At 43.2% G+C, this 19321-nt stretch overlaps 2 protein-coding genes across 3 annotated transcripts in view; both read right to left on the reverse strand.

Annotated features, from left to right (window-relative positions):
* Positions 1-19321, reverse strand: part of rabgap1l (RAB GTPase activating protein 1-like) — a 95918-nt gene that overhangs the window by 48698 nt on the left and 27899 nt on the right. The window lies entirely within an intron of this gene.
* gpr52 (G protein-coupled receptor 52) lies at positions 11977-13095 on the reverse strand (the record flags this gene model as incomplete). The annotated part of the gene is made up of 1 exon (XM_080887450.1): positions 11977-13095. One exon carries the CDS (start codon positions 13093-13095, stop codon positions 11977-11979), a length of 1119 nt encoding a protein of 372 aa, XP_080743576.1.

Below are 19321 nucleotides of genomic sequence, written 5' to 3' on the forward strand. Positions count from 1 at the left end.
TTTCTTTCTCTTTTCTCCTCATCCTGGACTGTGATAGATTACTTGGTGTGTTCAATAAAGGCAAAATAAACTAGAACGGTTAGTTTAGTGCGCTTGTGTTGGTCTTGTTGTGACTCAAACTGACGAAGATCAGAGAACATTTTTATAAGAAACTAAAGTTCCCAGTGTGCTAGTGAGCAAGACACGGTGACTGTAGGTAAAAGCAGAGGATCGTACCACTAACCTGGCACTCCAGCACTGAATATCTATTATTTCTGTCCGCAGGCATAAACGCCAAACTAAGACAGTTACACTGGACAACAGCTGAGTTACTGAGAGCTGAAAAATGAGGCGAACAGGTCTCAACCGCGGTTTAGAGACTACATTCAGAACATGAAATGCTTTTTTTTTTTTTTTATCAATGTCTCTCAGAAATCTTGCAAAGTACAATCATGGTGAAAGTTAAACAGTAAACAGTAATTAAATTCCTTCCTGCTGGTTTCACCGTGGCTCTTAACAGCAAACACGTGACTAAAGACAGAAACACAGTCAAATTGTTAAATGTTGCCATCACTGTACTTAAATTTGTCTTGGTTCAAACTGTATGATCAAAGACATTCCTTCGTTAACGGGAATAAGTCTCTAAACCAGCGGGCCCAACAGTTAGCATCTCTGCACGCTGTCCAGTAATCGATCCTGTGCTCAGAAGGCCTCATCCTAACGCTCTGCCAGCCACGGTGGAGGATCGTTGAAAGAAATCTGATGGACTTTGACAGCGACGTCTCCAACGGGGACGAGGAGACAACAAAGGAAAGAGCTGCCCTGTCGGAGCGGCGCATTCGGCACCATATTAGGGAACAGCTGCTGCATGAAGCAGCAGGATGGTGTGTTAAAGAGCCCGTCTGTTGCAGAGCTGCACCCTGGAACCGATCAGACTACGGTCCATATGAAGTCAGAGCCTCGAGACTGCTTGAAAGAAATGTCTGTTTCACTGTGAGGCACCATTTCATTTGTTATTAACTTACATCTTTAAATGAAAACTGTGCAGCTGAATAAGACGCAGTGAGAAAACTAACAGCATAAACCCAGACAGAAGGAGAATGTGGAGAATCTAAAGCACAGATATAAAGGGAAGAGGAAAAGACTTAAGCAGGGAGACAATCTGAGTGACTGACAGGCAGAATATTAGCTGGCCTCTATCTTTGGATGGAGCTTCTTCAATGAAGGAGCGGCACTGAAAACAGGGCAGAAGACGTGCTGTTGCTGTAAACACGTGCAGTAAACTGTACTTCTACGTGAATCCATAGGAACCACGAGGTTGGGCTTCAGCTTGGGCTCTGTGCTTTTTTCTGCTCTCAGGTCTCTGTGATGTCACCTCACAGCAGCCCCACCCACCTGCTGTTCAAACCTTCTGTTTACAGCGAGAAGGCAAAGAGAGGGTGAAGCTAAAGCTATCAAACACGCTGAGGCCCAGTATGAAATAAGCAGGATTATTTTTAACTCTGAATCATGCAAAGCTTCTTTAGTATTAATGAAATGAGAAATATTGTTCTAATTAAGGAAGATGGGACCATTTCTTGGTTGCAGGAAGCCTGGTCAGAATAAAGCCTGATGCTCAGCAAACATCTTTCTTTAGCTGTGAATGTAGAATGGTTTCCATTTGTTTCCACTGAGCTTCCTTATGGTTTGAGGAAAACTCAAAATGTTACAAAGGGAATGAAATGAATTTAAGAAACTCCCAAAATGCCTGATTAATCCGAGATTTTGTATCCGAGAGCTTCCAAAGAGCGATGCTAATTGTACATGTTAGCGAGGCAAAGACAGACCATATTATTGGCCCTTTGTCACAACACAGCCAGACGTCGGGAAACAATAATGACTCTGCCTCTCTGCGGACGTACCTGGCTTCACAAACACTCCTCATTACTTTTTTGCCCTCGTTTCCCTCCGTGTGATGCAGTGAGATATGATATTCAGAGGACACAGCCCAGTAATTAAAACCCAGCTCCCCTTGAGGCCTTTGTGCTTGCTTGCTGGTGAGGAAGTTTCTCGAGGCTTCCCTGGAGGGTGGGCAGTGGGTGGTGGTGGAGGGGCAACAGCTGGCCTGCCTGGCAGATTGCAGATTCATCTGTGTCTGTATCGCTGCCGTGGCATTTTAATGGTGCGGCTGGTTGTGCATTTCAATAAGCCGAGCATGGTGCACGCACACGCTAAATTTCATTTTCCTCACAGTTAAACTGGCACAGCTGTAACTGCAGCTCCGTTTCATTTACCTTCATTAGGACTTTTCATCAACGTCTTTATGTTTTTTCTTTATGAATAAAGAAATACTTCAAAAACATAGTTTATTTAAAAAATAAACAAATAAAATAGCTTTTGCTTGTTTGACAATGTCTGTGCTCTCATTAGCTGGCTTAATATAAAAGCAACTGGAACTTGACGCACGTAACAGCTTTTTGGTTGAACGATTAAAAAAAATAAAAATAAAAAAATAAATCTGGTTCCTGCTCCCGAACCAGGATTCAAGGAGCTTTATTGTCATTCGCATCACATGTGAACATGAGGTGGAACGAAATTATGTACACACAGTCCCAGAGCGAAAGGACAAAGTAATGAAGAAACAGAATTTTTTTTTAAAGTAATAAATAAGTTGTTTGTTTTTATATCTAATAACGAAATATAATAATAGTGCTGTTTTAACAGCACCCTCTTTCAGAATAAAAGGTAATAAAACAATACAATAAATAATACGATGATAATACTATGAGAGGACTTTAATTTGTCTAATAGTTTGTATCTATCTATATAGATCTATATATAAATAAAATGTATAATAACAAATTGTAATGGCAGTTTATTATTCTTTTTATGGAATTGTAGACACTGCAGTAGTAATACAAAACTATGAAATACAACATTTAATCACTAAGGTCATTCAAAGACGATCTGTGATCTGTCACAAGCACCTGAGTTATCCTGGATAAACACATTAGATTTATGACGCCATGCAAATGAAACTTGCAGAGATATTCGCCAGTTAAATCATTTTCATTCATCATCCAATAAATAAAAAAATATAATGGAAAATATGAAAAACAGACGGCAGAAACACCCTTCAACATCATACGAGTGTCCAGCAGGGGGCACTCTGCAACAAACCAACCTGGTAATTTTTTTTGTACCCATAAATAACTAGACATAAACATTAGGGAAATTTGTTTCACGAAGACAAAGAATACAATTCATACAATGAAAATACTTCGAGTTACCCTTGTACACTTTAAAGGCCTGTATGTCTAAATATTGCTTCTTCATCCTTTTTGAAGCCTGAAAAACAGAAATTTTCAGGGCAGATAAACATGTTTCAGCTTCATTAGAAACGCGTCACAGGAGCAACACTGTAACAAGTAAAGGCACAGAGTACTGGGAGGGGACAAAAACATCGATGTAGATGTTAGACGTTTTATTTGCAGAGGTGAAAACCACCAAACTGCAGTCTGGGTAAACATATCACCATGTGTGAGAGGTGGCTGGCTGTACTTCCTCCACAAGCTGATGAACTGCATCAGCACCTTGTGTCATGTGGCACTTTGCCTGGAATGTTTCTATACTAGAAACAACAGATTTGGTAGGTGATGCCCCTCTGATGGCACGCACCTCTCTCTACCTCTCACACTGCATCACTGAGAGCTCGGTGCATCCCCCAGGTATCTGACATTTTCTGTGTGTTGTCATTTTCACTGTAGGACAGCTGAACCTCTTATGTGGGGACATAAGACCCTGGGGGATGATAGAGGTGGCATCTTGGGTCAAACACTTAGTGGGTCCATGAAAGAAGATAGACACTTGTTTCACATCGAGTAGTGTGATTTCTTGCCCCTGCATTTATAGTACGCACCTTTCCATGTGTTATGTTAGAGGCTGTATAACACCAAGACAGAGACATGACAATCTGACCCACAGTTTATCCAGGGAGTACCAAGATGAAGGTTAACATGTCCTGTGCCATTCTCCCAGTGCTCCAGGCTCATACTTCAAACACAAATACTGGCAAACCAGTTTGATTATATCTGAGCTTTTTGTGCTTCCTCACACACCAGAGACAAGCGAAAACCAGAGCTGGCAAAACGTCTGCGCAGGCCATCTGTCACAACATCTGACTTTTAGCTTAATATTTACTCATTATTAATTGTGTAACATAAAAAACATACACAGTTATAATTTGGTTACAAAAGGAGAGAAGCTATGTGTCGTGTTAATGATGGTTTGAGACGAGCTGCCTCTCGCTACTAACCTGCCCAACACAACCAGTCCTGTTGTCCAGATAAGGCTCTCAGACACACAGGGAAAGTCTGCAGGTCTGAGTAGGAATATGCCGAGGGCCCAAGGGGGTAGTTTGACTGGCTTATGGTATTTCATTCAGATAAAATGCCTAGAGAGAGAATTAAAGAAGCTGGCAGTGGTTTTCTGGCAGAGCTTCAGTGTCTGAGGTCTGCAGGGAGGGCAACAATAAAACAGGTTTGTCCTCCGCTGTCTGTCAAGGTGTTTGTCTTCGTGTGTCTGAACAGCTAAAAGAGGAATATTAGTGGAAATTATGCCAAATTAAATTAGAATGTATTAAAAGAAATCTTAAAAACTCTTCAGATGTTAGTTTAGCGTTGCAGTAATAAGACAAATGGATTAAAGCATTTCCAACGCCGATACTTAACGAGCTCCGTCCTGTCACAATAAAATCCACTTGAAACAGGAAGAGAGTTTCTGCGGTGAGAGCGGCAGCTGTCTGACGATGTCGGCGACAACAGTACCAACGTTTTAAATATCGTTCAAGTTCAACATAAACTGTCGTTGACAAACAGTAATCTGAAAACTAAACTTTTAATTAGCTCGCATTTTTGCAACAGTAACAATTTAACTAAATTAATAAAAATGAACTCTAATGTGTATTTATCAGATCAGTTATAATTTTTATTCAGTGGTTAATAAAGTGTCCCTAGTTTTTGTTCAAATCTTTAATCCTTTTTCCAAAGTTGAGAATTCATCTACATGTTAGCATGTTTTACAGAAAGCCTCCATTTAATTTAACAATCGCTTTTTATTGGTTACAAATTGATACATTTTCTTCTCTGAAAAAATGTAAAAACTTGTTTTGAATTTCTTAACCAGTATAAACTTATCAAGCTTTAACATGATTACTAATCGGTATTATACATGCATGAGTATATACACGTCACAGATCCATTACAGACACACAAATATAAACAGGTGCTCAAGGCTAAGGTGAGATTTTAAGATACAAAAGGTGGAAAAAAACCTGCAGAAATGCTGATCGTTACTTTCATCCAGTGAAACCAATGCAGGGAAACTCAAAGCACTCAAACGAGATGGAAGAGAAAGCTCTCAGCAAAGAATCAACTGATGGACAAAAGTGTACCTGTGGCACTCGCCGGGTCCAAAGGTGGAATCGAATTGTGAACTTAAAAGCATCGGATGAAGAGTGCTGGTCAGTCCACATTTTAGACATTTCCAATGTTCCCATCCAGCGCACTCTGCAACGAGTGGGTAGCTAAGTGTTCTGTTTATTGCTCTGGAGCACTTGGACAAGAATCAGGTCCTCTGTGAGAACTGAACCACTGACCATTTTGTCACCATGACAATTACATAAATACTCTGATTAAATGTCACGTCCTCAAACGCGCGTTCACCGGAGAGGCACTCGTATGTCGTCACTGCTGCAGATGCTTTCTAATATATCAGCGTTGTCCTCAATATGACTGAAGAAACTCAGGCCACCCTCACTGCTTCCACAGGAATTAAGAGGCAGCAGCTGCAACAAGCTTGCCTCACAATCTGTAGGCCTCAGTTAGCGTGTTAAAAGTTAAAGTTTGCGACAGTATAGTTAGAAAAAAGCCTGAACAACTGTGACTTGTTTGGAAGAGTTGCCAGCAAAGAGCGTCCACACTAGAAGAACACGGCAGCATGGCTCAGCTTTGCTAAGTTCTTAACAAACCACAAAACTTTATGTTTGTCCATAATGCACAGCACCGCTTTTGGTGAAAATCAAACAGCATAAACACCTCACGCCAGCTGTTGGTGGAGATCTGATGATTTGAAGATGTTTGAAGGTGTGTCAAAGTCCAGTCCGCAGCACTTCACGTTAAGGTTGGGCGATTGGATGAATATCGACTATCGATGATAGGCTGAGCCCACCGGCGATCGTGTTTACAGGGGGCGGTTTATTTATTTGCCCACGAGTAAGTTTGCTAATAATGACGGAGCTAATAGAAGCAGTCAACAGAAAATAATATTAGCGCTGTTTTAACAGCACCCTCTTTCATCTGCGAGCAAGTGCCCCCTCCTCAGAGTGCGCCCAAGTGCTTGTTGCAAATCAGAACGTGCATGATTACATTGCTCCGCCCATCAAAAAGTCTGCACATGCACAAATACATCGCCCATCGTCGATTACTGGACTGATGATTGTCGGCGATTTTTTACATATCGCCCAACTCTACTTCACGTTATCGCTGCTAAAGGTAGTTCTACAAGCACCTGAATCACGGGGTGTTCTTTTATTTCCTTTGGTTCACAGTTAATCTGTGTTAGAGTTAAAGGACATGTTCTCAAGCGTGGCAGTCACCAAGCCCGCACCTCTCTGCACATCACAGAAGTTCACCGTAGTCTTTACTGTGGTTTGGAAGAGTACAGGACGGCATATTTTTACCTTATTATTCTATTATTAAAATTTTCTCTTTAGAAAATCTGTATCAAGAAAACCATTTTAGGAAGCTATGAGAGCACCGGAGGAGTGACACAATCAAGCAGTCATTGCAGCTGAAACGATTCAGGTAGACGGACTGCCATGAAGCATTGTATGGATGTCCTCTGTTATTAGCTTCCCTTCAGATAACTTTTAAAAAAATAATTTAGTCAAATATTTGAGATTAACTATTGATGGACTGAATCTTGATTGGCCCCCCCCAAATGACAACAAATCCAATAATGATGTGGGTTTAACCTCCCACTGGATGAATTACAGTTTGAGGACTGCTATAGCTGGCTATGACTAGCTGTCATCTATCAGCTGGATCTCATGTTTTCAAAGAAATGGAGGCAATACAAGATGTATGAGCGAGTGTTGGTGTGTGGGTGTCTAAGTGTGCCCCTCCTTGTGCCATCAAAGGCTTTTGGTGACTGCCGCGAGGCTCCGCTATTAGCGCACAGAGACAGGAACTGGTTTCCCCTCCAATTATGACTTCCCCACCTCAAAAGAGGGTCAGGTGGTCCTTTCTCAATCGGGACGGAAGAAGCAGAGTGGCAGGATGGAAAGGGAACGAGGACGTGAGGCAAGTGCTACCATTTGTGGAAATAAAAGGGAATTCCTGATATAGCATTGGCCGTGAACATCAAGTGGGCCTGGACTGGGAAGCTGCTCACGGCTTGACTGTCAGTTTGGATGCGACAGTTTGCCTCTATGCGGTAACTATATTTGGTTCATTATTGTAATACAAACGTAATCTGAGCACTTCTCATTGGACCCAACCGAATCGGTTATTCCTCTCAGTCGGCTGCTTTGGCAAGACTTTTTCCAGAAAGCTCTCCGTCTCCTCCTGCTTCTCCGTCCACTAGGTGATGACACAGGGTTTATGGCTGGTGAGAGACTCACTCGCAGTCTAAAAGCATAATAAATCTGAAAGGCTGATTTAAGACAGACAACTTTATCATATGAAATCTGTTCACACCAACAGAGCACGTGAAGGAGTTTTATCCAGTAAAAGAACGACTAGTCTGTGGCAGAGATCAGTCGGGAGAATAAAGAGGTCAGACAGATGACTCTTTACCTCATCTGTTTGTCATTTACTGCGTTTGCTGTGTAGCCTAAAGATATAACTTTAGGCTGGATATGCTGTATCCATATGTACACACAGGTGTATCAGTACTGACTGCCTGCGTCAAAAGGATCAGCACATGTGTATCACTAAGAGGGATCCAACCTCAGAGCTTAAGCTGATATACCATCATTACAGAAGTGATGAGAGTCACTCGTGTTGCACTAGGTTGCAATTTTCATTCCATTCTTTCTCTGCAAGGAGTCAGAAGACGAGATGTAGATTTATCGTCCCTCCTCTGGTCCTGGATTTATGTTATTTATAAATGTGCACGGCTTCCTTTCTATTACACATTGAGAACATTTCAAAAACGACTTGTACATCAAAGCGTCGCCCATGTTTGCTGAGGCAGGTGTGAGCTAATCACATGATTCGGCCAAAGTAAAAACCCATGTTTCCACTTTCTGCAACATTTTGAGCAGAGAAAATATGACGACTACTCTCAGCAGGGTGTGAATGCAGCTACCGATACACAGAAACACACACACTGTCCAAAAGCAATGTCTACTATTTTCACCTTTATTAGGTTGGCAGCAACAGCAAAAACCTTTTGACAAAATTTCAAATTAAAAAAATAGATACTGTGCAATTTAACACACTCGCCTCCTACTCAAACATCAGCCTAGGTGAGTTAACGAAAACGGGTCCACAACACCTGCCAGAACTTATTTTGGCTGTACAGCAACAACAGATACACGCACTACATACTCATATGCAGTATATTGTATAAAGATTCAAACATAAATTAAATAAATATATAATATTTCCTTTAAACACTTTTTACTAAAAGCTTCTATCAAAGCACTTAAAAGGAAGGTGACATAACACTTCTGATTTTTTAATACCACTTCAGTTTGGTCAGTGTAACACAGACACACAAATCATTGATTATTAAACACTCGGCACTTTGACTGAAACCTCGTGCCAGGACCACGTTTCACATGACCTGCTACATGAAAGCCTACAAAGGCATGAGCACGTGTGCATCTTCATACCAGCAACTGTGATCTCCACTTTAAATGTTCTTAAACTTTTTGACAACTGCTCTATTTTATGTCATTACAGAGTTTTGCTTTCGTGTTATTGTTTGTCACCACATTGAAGATTTTACAGGTCATAATAATTTCATCTACTACCCGACTAATACGCTCCCAAAGTGAATACAAAAACACAAGCTATCAAAATAAAATATATATATATATATATCGAATATTTTAAGTCTAGTATTTGACACAGTCCCTACTGTTATACCTCATATATGCCAGATCGTATGGCTGTTGGAGTGAGTTCACTTGGACATTTCTATAAATGTAGATATCAAAGAGCAGAACATGGAAGTCAGAAATCACATCAACGCTGATAAAGTTATGAAACGACCCATTTTTGACCCTCTTGAGCTTAAAGAAAAAGCTAAACGCAGTGACGACGTATCCTCGGATGTGTAAAGTTTCACACGGTACGTGAAATGTTTTTAAAAAGTGCAGCATGACCATGTGATGGCAATTATTCTCAAGATAAAATACACTTTTCCTACAAAATACACCTTTAGGCACATAAAACAATCTATAATGCGTTAACGTTGCATTAAAGTTGCAACTATTTGAAATCCAACACCATCGACCAAAGTGGAGTATTTTGAAGAATGCTGGCGGTTCCTCTGAGGACCTGCACACATGTCCACAGCTTTTCACTTTTGCCTCATTTTTTGGAGCATCTGCCTCCAAGTTCACTTATTTGAATAACCCCAAACAAAAACTAACACTGCCAGCAGTTACAGTAAACTATATGAATAAACCATTATTAGTTGCTCCCGGTACAAACTCAGACTGACCACAGGCCGGTGACGACACTACAGCCTGAGGATTAATCAAAAGAGTCTAAGATCTCATTACAGTGATTTTAGCTTCAATTTATAGGGTGGCCAGAAAGACTAAACTGGAATGCTCACATACTCCATGTCAAACATGTCAACGAGAATAAGACTCAGTTTTACTGGCCCTACAGTAAAACACCACAAAGCAGCCTTAAAATGATGAGATGACCTGGCTGCTGGACACCGGCTGGTGTCCTGCAGGGTTTAGATCTCACCCTGGGTCAACACACCTGAATCACATGATGAGTTCATTACCAGGCCTCTGGAGAACTTCAAGACATGTTGATGAGGTCATTTAGCCGTTTAAATCAGCTGTGTTGGATCAAGGACACATCTAAAGCCTGCAGGACACCTCGAGGCCGGGAGCTGGACACCGCTGGCCTACACAAAGTGTCCCGCAGCAGTAGATCGGAGAGTTACAGTATCTGGGAGCTGGGTTTGCTGTGTCTCCTGGTTTCCCGCGTGGCCGTTATGCACTACAGGGCCTAAACCACAAACTGCTGACACCACTACAGGAGCCAAATGGTAATTTGGCTAAAGACTGCTGCTGTATTAATGTGAAATTAATTTTCTCGTTTGTATAAAATGCATTTTTATTTTCATTTGACACCGGTCAAATGAAAATAAAAATGCATTTTATACAGAGTGGAATGACTACCCTACTGTGCTGTGGTAAAGTGGGAGTCAGTCTGTTATATAGTTATATAGATTTTCACGTCTATTTCAGAACTGGGAGAAATAAAAGACGAGGCAAAAATAAAGCGCACCGCCAGATGACCAGTTCAACGAACAAAGACGAGGTAAACAACCAATAGCCTTAAACGTCTACCCTGTCATTTTTTAACAAACAGATCAGGTCACATTAATCCCAGCCCCTGTCATCTCAATACTATCCTTCACGTGAGCCACTCAAAGCACAAGAAACTTGTGACATCTGAGGCCCCGCACCAGAGTGAATGTGTTAGTGGGTTCAAAGCCACATTCAACAGTAAAACATCTGCATCCTCAAAGCAGCTCATGTAGAAGAAAAGATTTGGACAGTGACACTTATACTGCATCTTCATCTGTGTTCACAATCCAGCTGTCATTTGTATAAAGAAAAGATATTTATTGGCTGGTTCAAAATCATGAAGTCATGCATCAAACTGACTGAACACTCATAATGGGAACGTCAGGAACGCTGAATCAATGGGGGGGATTTCTGATGCTTGTGGAATACAAAGCACAGTATGAATCTATGCTAAGCCTGACATATGCTTTGTTCCAGTTTGGAAATAAGGTGCTTTGTCGTGGGGGGAGCACGAATCAGCTGATGATATTCAGGTCAAATTAAAGTTGTTTAACAATCTCGTACAGGCCCAATCACAGCAGCACCTGAACTGATGGACATTTGATGACCAGCAATAAATAACTGTGTTAAGCAATTTTGTTCATTTAAAGGTTTTAGTGCTAAAGCTGCACAGTCCCTTGGTATATGAGATATGATCTGCATACTGTCAGAACAGAATTACATTAAGTTTACTTTCTAAGATTAGCAGCACTTATTCATGTCGTAAAATCTTTAGCTTAAATCTCAGCTGTAACCGATCACCCAATCAAGGGGGGGCAGAACACCGGACATAACTATGACTCCACCTGCTCACTTCTTAAAAACAGTCAAAGCCATTTTCCGTCGTATTTGTCACAGCAGCACACCGGCTGCTGTCACTGTCGTACGTGTAACATTGATATGGAAACGTCTAATATCCACTTAGAACCTTTAAACAGGTCTGTGAGCACAACTGTAGATTACACTGTATCCACACACAAAGAGCATGAAGACATCCATTAGACGGTTGCTCTGAATCACAACCACTAGCAAAGGTTAACAGACATGAAACTGTCACATTTGATTTGTGAGGAGATATCTATGAATGTTTTGGCATTTACAGTTTTGTCTCTCCGGTAGATCCGATCTCATCGATGATGTGCACAGAGATGTAAAGGCTAAGAGAGCCTTCGCTGTAATGTAGAGTAAAAGCCACCGCAGAGCGCCCGTTTCGCTTGAAATCTCAGTTTAGATGCTGCATTCATCTCCTTGAAAGGGTTTTAATGCAATTACCAGTGCCCAGGATAATGTCACAGTTATCAGCTAAAAAGGTTGATACAGTTATCCACTGAGCCCTGCCAATTTAACTACGAGTTAACTAGCTGCTAAGCATGCTGGGATTCTTATTTCCTCATCCTGTGGGAGACGTGGCTTCAGATGGAGCACGAGTTTGCCCTCTTTCTTGGTTTAGGCTCGCCAAAGTCCCGGTCATCTGCAGCACAGTGGCTGAAGGAGCAAATGGTCTGCGAGAGCCTGCGCATGCCCAGCCGGAACACACTATTAGACAGGCTGTAGATGACACAGTTGCAAAAGCTGTTGCTAATGGCCAGCCAAGTTGTTATGAAGGAGAGGGCAGGGCTGTCCAGCACGTGGGAGCTTTCTAGAAGAAAGTAGATTATGTAGGGCAGCCAAAGCATATAGAAAACACTGGTAATGCGAAAGAGTACCATCGCGTAGCGCCGATCCGGCCCGTGCCCCCCGTGATGCCCGCCACCATTCCCTTCACCGGCCTCCATCTCCTGGCTGGGGAAACGTGCACGTCGTTCGCTGATCTCCCTGTTGTGTTGCTGACAAATGCGGAAGATGTGGTAATAGGTAAAGCAGACCACAAGGGCAGCAGGCGCATAGAGCAAGCACACCACGAAGCCTGTGAAGAGGGCGGAGGTGGGCCAAGAGTGTGCGCACCACTCGAAAATATCCCCGTGATAGCCCGGCTTACCCCAACCAAAGAAGGAGGGGGAGAAAATCAGGCTGGAATAGACCCAGATGAGAGTGATGCAGCCTCGCAGACGGCACGGAGTCACCAGCCGGTTGTAGGACAGCGGCTTCGTTATAGCCAGGTACCGGTCCACGCTGATACAGGCCAAGCAGGCCATTGAAACACTCTTCAGAACAGAGATGACATAGCTGAAAACTTGGCATGTGACTGGCTCCTGGACACTGGTTGGGTAGTGGAGTAACGACAGGGTGGGCACCAAGCAGCTGAGCCCCACCAGCAGATCGGCGTAGGCCATGGTCTGGATGAAGTAGCTGGTGGTGTAGTGGTGCAGCAGAGGGGCACAGTGGAACACAAAGATCACCGTCAAGTTCCCAGCAATAATTAGTACAGTTAGCAGCACGATGACAGCGGTCTCCAGAATGCAAGCATCCAGGCCTCCATTCAGCCCCCAGCCCAAGGGACAGGAGTGGTTCGAGGCCCTGCCAGGAACGAAGTCTCCATGGCTGACGTTGGCAGTGATCGAAGGGTCAGTTGTCAGTTCAGACTGGTTCATTGTTCTGGGTGCCGTCCAGGTGGGTCAGGACTGCAGCGTGTCACCCATAAAGGCAGCTGGGCCGAAACTGGAGATTCTCCTGTCGCCCTCCTGTTTTTCGCCAGGCGTCTGCAGCCAATCTCAGTTCACAGAGCTGAACATGCTCCCTAGCGTGCCCACGCTTTCGTTCGCCTTACTCTCATATCGCTGCTCGGTCTCGATCAAATGAACGCAGACTGGAGGAAAATCAATGCAGCCGCCAGCAGCGTAGGACAACCCGTTCGGCTCTCCTTTCCAATGATGCATGGTCAGTGAAAGTAGTGGGTGGGCAGCGGTCAGTAGTACGAAGAAAGTGCATTCCTTCAGTAAACCTAAAGCTTCGGCCAGCACGTATCCCAGCGGTGAGCTCACTTGCCGCTCTGCCTTGCAGTCGGTGGCCTCATCGTCTGATTTAAATGAGAGTTGCCACCAGGAGGCTGAGGGCAGGAGATGTCCTCGCAAGGGCAGAGAGCAAAGATGATGCGAGGGAGGAAATCACACAAGGTTAAAGCAAAGTCCAAAGCTCCACTCGATTCACTAAAGAGCCCCAACAATAATGGAGCATTTCTATTTCACTCCTTAAGAACAGCTGAGATTTTCTGGGTGCCGCTGTGGCTCCAAAACACATTTTAGGTGATCGCTATGTTTAATTAAAGCATCAGCGATGTATAATTAAATTCATTTCTTTATTACAATCCAAAGTTTCACTGTGTGCCAGAGTGTTTACTATGTAACCGCAGGCTTCCCTTATTTTGGTGGTCCTCCGGCCAGTGTCTGGAGCCCGTGTATGCCCAGCTATTGTCTGAATCAAAACACAGACACGGGCTAGAACAACACGGGGATCTCCGCGGGAGATAATGTCACAGCTCTCTCAGCACACACAGTGGTGAGGGGAAATGTGTTTACAAGGCATCCCTAGGCAGCATGAGGTAAAGCATCCCAACGTCCAGATGACTTCTGCCAACAATGTGAAGTTTAAATCCAAATGTGCAAACTTGCCTCTCAGTGTTCTGGACTGCAAGTTGTGAAAAAGACAAACCAACGTAAGAGTCGAGCGGCTGATGAGTGTTTGATGTCAGACTCCCATGCAGGCAGACGCGAGGACTTTCCAGGAGAAATGAGAGGCCACCTGAATAACTCAGCGCTCCAATCACTTTGACTCCACAGCAATCCTGTCGCAGACACTTGCAGAGAGGGGTTTGGGAATGAATCGACAGTCGGCTTATTTACCCGACACTTCCATTTTCATTGTGGTATTCTTGAAAATCTGGCAGCACCTAGAAGGGCTCGGGACCTTGTCCTCAAGTGCTTAATGCAGCCGCAGATTTTCCAAGTTGGCTTAGTCCTTTCAAGCGTTGTGGAGGGGGTCCTATCCAACTCTTCTCTCAGTACAGCTGTCACCTGAACAAAACACTGACGGTACAACAAAAGGGAATCCGCTCTCGCAGCATAAAGAGAAGAAAAGTCCCAGTCGGAGTCCCGGTCTTTTTTTGAAAATGGTCCCTTTTATTTTAGATGAACAGGAAAAAACAACAACACGTTTTTAATTAATAATTCCTCAGATCCTGGCACACTGAAGGATATGAATGCAATGCATCTGTCCAAAGCAGCAAGTAAAAATGAAAGGCAAAAAAAGGGGGGGATGACTGCGCTGATGGAAATGAGTTAAATCTGCAGCGAGAGAAGCGAGGGGATGGAGAGTCCCTCAGCCCTGGTGCAGTGAGGAGAGATGCTGTGACTGGCTTACACTTCCCTCCCTCCCTCACCACACACTCTCTCTAGCTTGCACACTCCAGTCTCTCTCTCTCTCCACACACACACACACACACACACACACACCCCCTCCTCGCTGCTCACAGCCCCGCCTCCTCCCCTCCCAGCTGCACCTGAGGCTCCCTGCCACATTATCCTGCCTCAGACTGGCTTTCTCCCAGAGGTACATTTGGATACATTTCCTATTTACATATCACTTATCTCTCAAACTATTTCTATTAAGTGAAGCCCTTATCACTTTTTCTCCCCTTTCCTGTTTAGTCACACAGCCCTTCATTGCACACATACCATAAACATACACTATTCACTATTTAACTGCAGTTGAGCAGCTTTATGTATTTAAAAACAAAAACTACTGAATCTAAAAATATTCAAATGCAAATTTCATAACATCGCTGAGTCATAATATGTACAGTGTTCAGTCTCAGCTTGCCACAAACAAAGTGTACATAATGTACATGAACACTCAGTTAACCTCCAGTATGATAAGAAACATTTTAATTATTGGAAAATGCATCTTCTGCATTATCCAAACAGACTCCAGGTTTCTTTTCTTTATTTACCAACAGCTTAGCACACTTATCTCTGCCCCTTAGTTACAGTTGCCAGGTATTTCAGCCAGTTGGGAGCATCCTGAAAGGGATCAAGTGACAGTAAATTGGCTAATCTAAAGAGTGGATGGAAAGAAACCGGCCAGCATGATGCATACACAACTGAAACTTTGTTAATATTACTGAGAAACCATTAAAGTCATTGAGGAGTGGTCATTTTGACAGGAAATCGTTACACTGCACACATCTAGAAAACAACTTTAATTACTCTGGAAAACAAACCGACACATTAACGTCTGAATGGAGCGACCATGGCGTGGACTGAAATAAGCCAGCGAGCGAGCACGGTTACTGTGGAGCATATGAGCCAGCTCAATGTGATTTTTTGAAGACTGTTATATTAAAAAATAATAATAAAAATCTACAATAGGCCAAAGCCACACAGAGCGAAAGAACAAACATGCATCGCCTGAATAAAACGGGGGATGCAGCTTCAAGAAACACTGCTATTGGGATATAATGGTAAATGTGTATGATCTTATAATAATAGGAGCTCCTGCGATTTCATTTCTTCAGTAATGCAGCAGCTTATGACAGGACATAAAAGCTGAAGAAAGGCTTGCACAGACCTGATGACTTTAAACAGATTATAGCTCAGGGATCAAAACAGAACGTAAGAGTTTCTCATTGTAAATATTTCTGTTTATATTAGTAATTAGAATCTATAAACTACAACATCATTCATGATTATTAAATCCATTTTAGTTTTTGACTTTAATAGTAGCGTAATGTCTAAACCCTCATGTTTAAGGTGACATCAACTCCTACGTACATTACTGAACCAATAATCTTTGAGAGCAACACGCACATCTATCAAAAAGTGCACAATTAACTTTGACTTGAGGTTGCAAAGACAGGCAGTGGGAAATAACATCATACTGAATACACTATTTATTTGGTAACGCTATGTTGTTAGCCGTTACTCTGGAAAAGTGTTACAATTTGACTAAATATAGAAGTCGGTATGCTCGAGTCAAAATGAGACTCGATTCTACTGAAACAGGTCAAACTAAAAACACTAAAATAGATCAGGTGAAGTTCAGGTAGACAGTTGTGCTGTCACTGTGGAAGGAGCCAGTCAATGGAGATCTCTCATCACAGCGCTCTTTACCTTTGGAGGTGGACACTGATGAAAAACACGACCAGAAGGCCACCGTTAATAATTCATTCTGCTCCAAAACAAAGCCAGGGGGCCACTTGGAAACAAAGGCGGCGGCTGATTCACCTTTCACTGCCTCCCAGCATCCCTCCCTCCTCCATGCCTGGGCTCCTGCTGATTTCAGTCTAAACAGCAATGTACCAGCATAAGCAGGGAGTTTATATCTACATTAAAAGGTGTTTGGCCTGGTGGTTTATCCAGAGCACGGTAAAGAAAGTGGCAGGCTGTTCGCCGTTACATTGGACACACCAACTAATCACTTCATCTCCTACAACAAAAATAAAGTAGCAACAACTACTTCGTTCTTCCTCTTACAAACAGAACCCTGCAAACGGTATTTTCAAACAGGACGCCCCTTGTTGAGAGTCTCGAAGTTCAAGGATATGAAATAAGATTTTGTTGATTATACTAAGTGATTCCATCCCAGAGCAGCTTTAAGTTTTTCTCACTTAATCTGCAGATAAACAACATTACTGCTGTATCCTGACAAATCACATTTAAGATTAATCTAACACCCAGATGAAAATGCTGTTCATTGCAGGTCGTTCAGATTTATTGAGGTGATACGAGCTGCTGCGACTGCAGTGGAGGCAAAGACACGGAGCACTGGACAAAGAAGTGACCAGAGATGAGGTTGGCTAAATCTCCTTAATGCGGGCGTCATATCAGTGTCAGCACAGACGGCCGATGCAATTATCACTGCACACCAGCAAAACTCCAGAATCATTTTATTCACTTTGGCATGGCAACTTAATTTCACTCAATACTAAAAATTCTGCATCTAATCAGACGTGTCCAAGTGGCACCACATTAACATGACTGATTACACCATTTCAGCTGCACGCACACGCGCACACACACAGGGTCCTCAGTAAACATCAAATCTGTCGTCGAGTCAGTTTTTAGCCAACCTTCAGTAACTACAGAAATGATACCGATGTTTCTGACGCTGTGGATCAGAGGCAGCACATCCTCCACGGTTTTCCTACTGTGGAAACCGTCGGTGAATGGAGACTGGAAACTGCATTATGGACAGGCACACAGACCCGAGGAGGGAGAGTGCTGTGAATAGACCTATATTGTAGGAAGCGGTGTTGCTTGGCTGTACTGCAGACGTGCAGTGCAGCTGTTCCCCGCAGATACTATAAAGGAGGACGGGACAGCGAGGCGAGTGTGTACGAATGTGTGCGAGAGGCTTTGATTGGCTGACACCACCACAGGGATTTGTCTTTCAGGCAGTGATGGGAAACCTCAAACCTCAAGGGTGAAAACTTATCGTCAGTATGAAAATGTCAACATATATAAAAGATGAGAGAAAAGCTTGTATGTGTGCACAAACTGGAAAACTAAGGATCACATGGCAACAAAATGAATGTTAGTGAAATAAGACGTGGATTTCTCTTAACACCGTGCAGCGGTCGCCACAGTGACTATGTGAAATCCATAAACAACTACTGCAGGTTTCAAAGGCAGAACACCAACTCATTAGGCGAAGGAAGACTGAGACAAAGGCTAAAGGAGACAGAATTGTCATGGCGATAACTTCAAGCAAAGAAAAGTCTGTTGACCCTCACAGTTACCATGGCAGCCTCTCTTATGTACATTGTGCTCCGTGTATCTTTATGAGCATTATTAGGCGTGGGTGTAGTATTATTCCAGCCTGGCTGCATGGCTGATGCTACCTTTGATTACACACAGACTTTATATGTCATCACTAAGCTGGCTGCTCACTGAAATGGAAAGCACCTTAGAAGTCCTGGGAGGAAACCAGGTGAGATCCGGGAAATGAAAGACACACAGAAAAAGCTCATCTTCACAGACGAGGTTATACACGCTGCAAGTCCTCAGCTGTCCACCCTCTTTGGTTTTTTTAAGGAAAATGGGTGCAAGGTGCAAGAATTTGTTGAAATGTTGGGCTCGACATTAGAGGTGACCGATGTTGTCATTAGATGCTATAGAAATAAAACTGAAGTGAAATAGTTATAATTGAATTACAAGTCAGTAACAAAGTTAGAGTGGAACAAACTGCTTTTGCAAAGCTAGCTTGATTGAGTTCGGTGCCTTTCTATGAATGAATAATTCACAGGTCAGTGTTTAGCAGCTTTGAAATGTCCTGCGCTGGTCACGCTGAGGTCCTGCCTGCTGTGCAGTTTCCCTCCATGCTTCCATTACAGCTTTCAAAGCTAAGACGCGAGTCCGGCGTCTGTTTTTGGGATGGCAGGACTGGAAATAGCTGGCTGAGCTTTAAGCTGTGGGTTCAAGCGTGGCGGCACACCTTGGGCTTGTTCGGCTCTGGGGACATGAAAAGGTTGTTCAAATGTCACCAGCAACCCGCCGTTCCCGACCTCAAACACAGCGCTGCGCCAGCCCAGAAAGTTATTTGTGAATGTCTCAGATGCCCCGAGGCCACAGTGTGCATTTGCGACTGTGTGTGATGACTGTAAATGAGAGCAGCGCAACACTTAAGTGTATTGCAAGTATCGCGCTATTATACGAGCACGCCACGGGTCACATGCTGCTAAATGCTGAGTAGATTAGTGGTTTCGAAATAGATTTTTCCCAGAGGTCCATAACACGGCTCCTGGTGATACACGGTGCTGAGCATTAAAGGCCCAGAAAGGTACAAACGAGCTCCACATCACCTTCATGTTGCTGGTCTTTGCCT

This window comes from Rhamphochromis sp. 'chilingali', assembly GCF_963969265.1.
Source record: "Rhamphochromis sp. 'chilingali' genome assembly, chromosome: 7".
In the NCBI taxonomy this organism is placed as follows: domain Eukaryota; kingdom Metazoa; phylum Chordata; class Actinopteri; order Cichliformes; family Cichlidae; genus Rhamphochromis; species Rhamphochromis sp. 'chilingali'.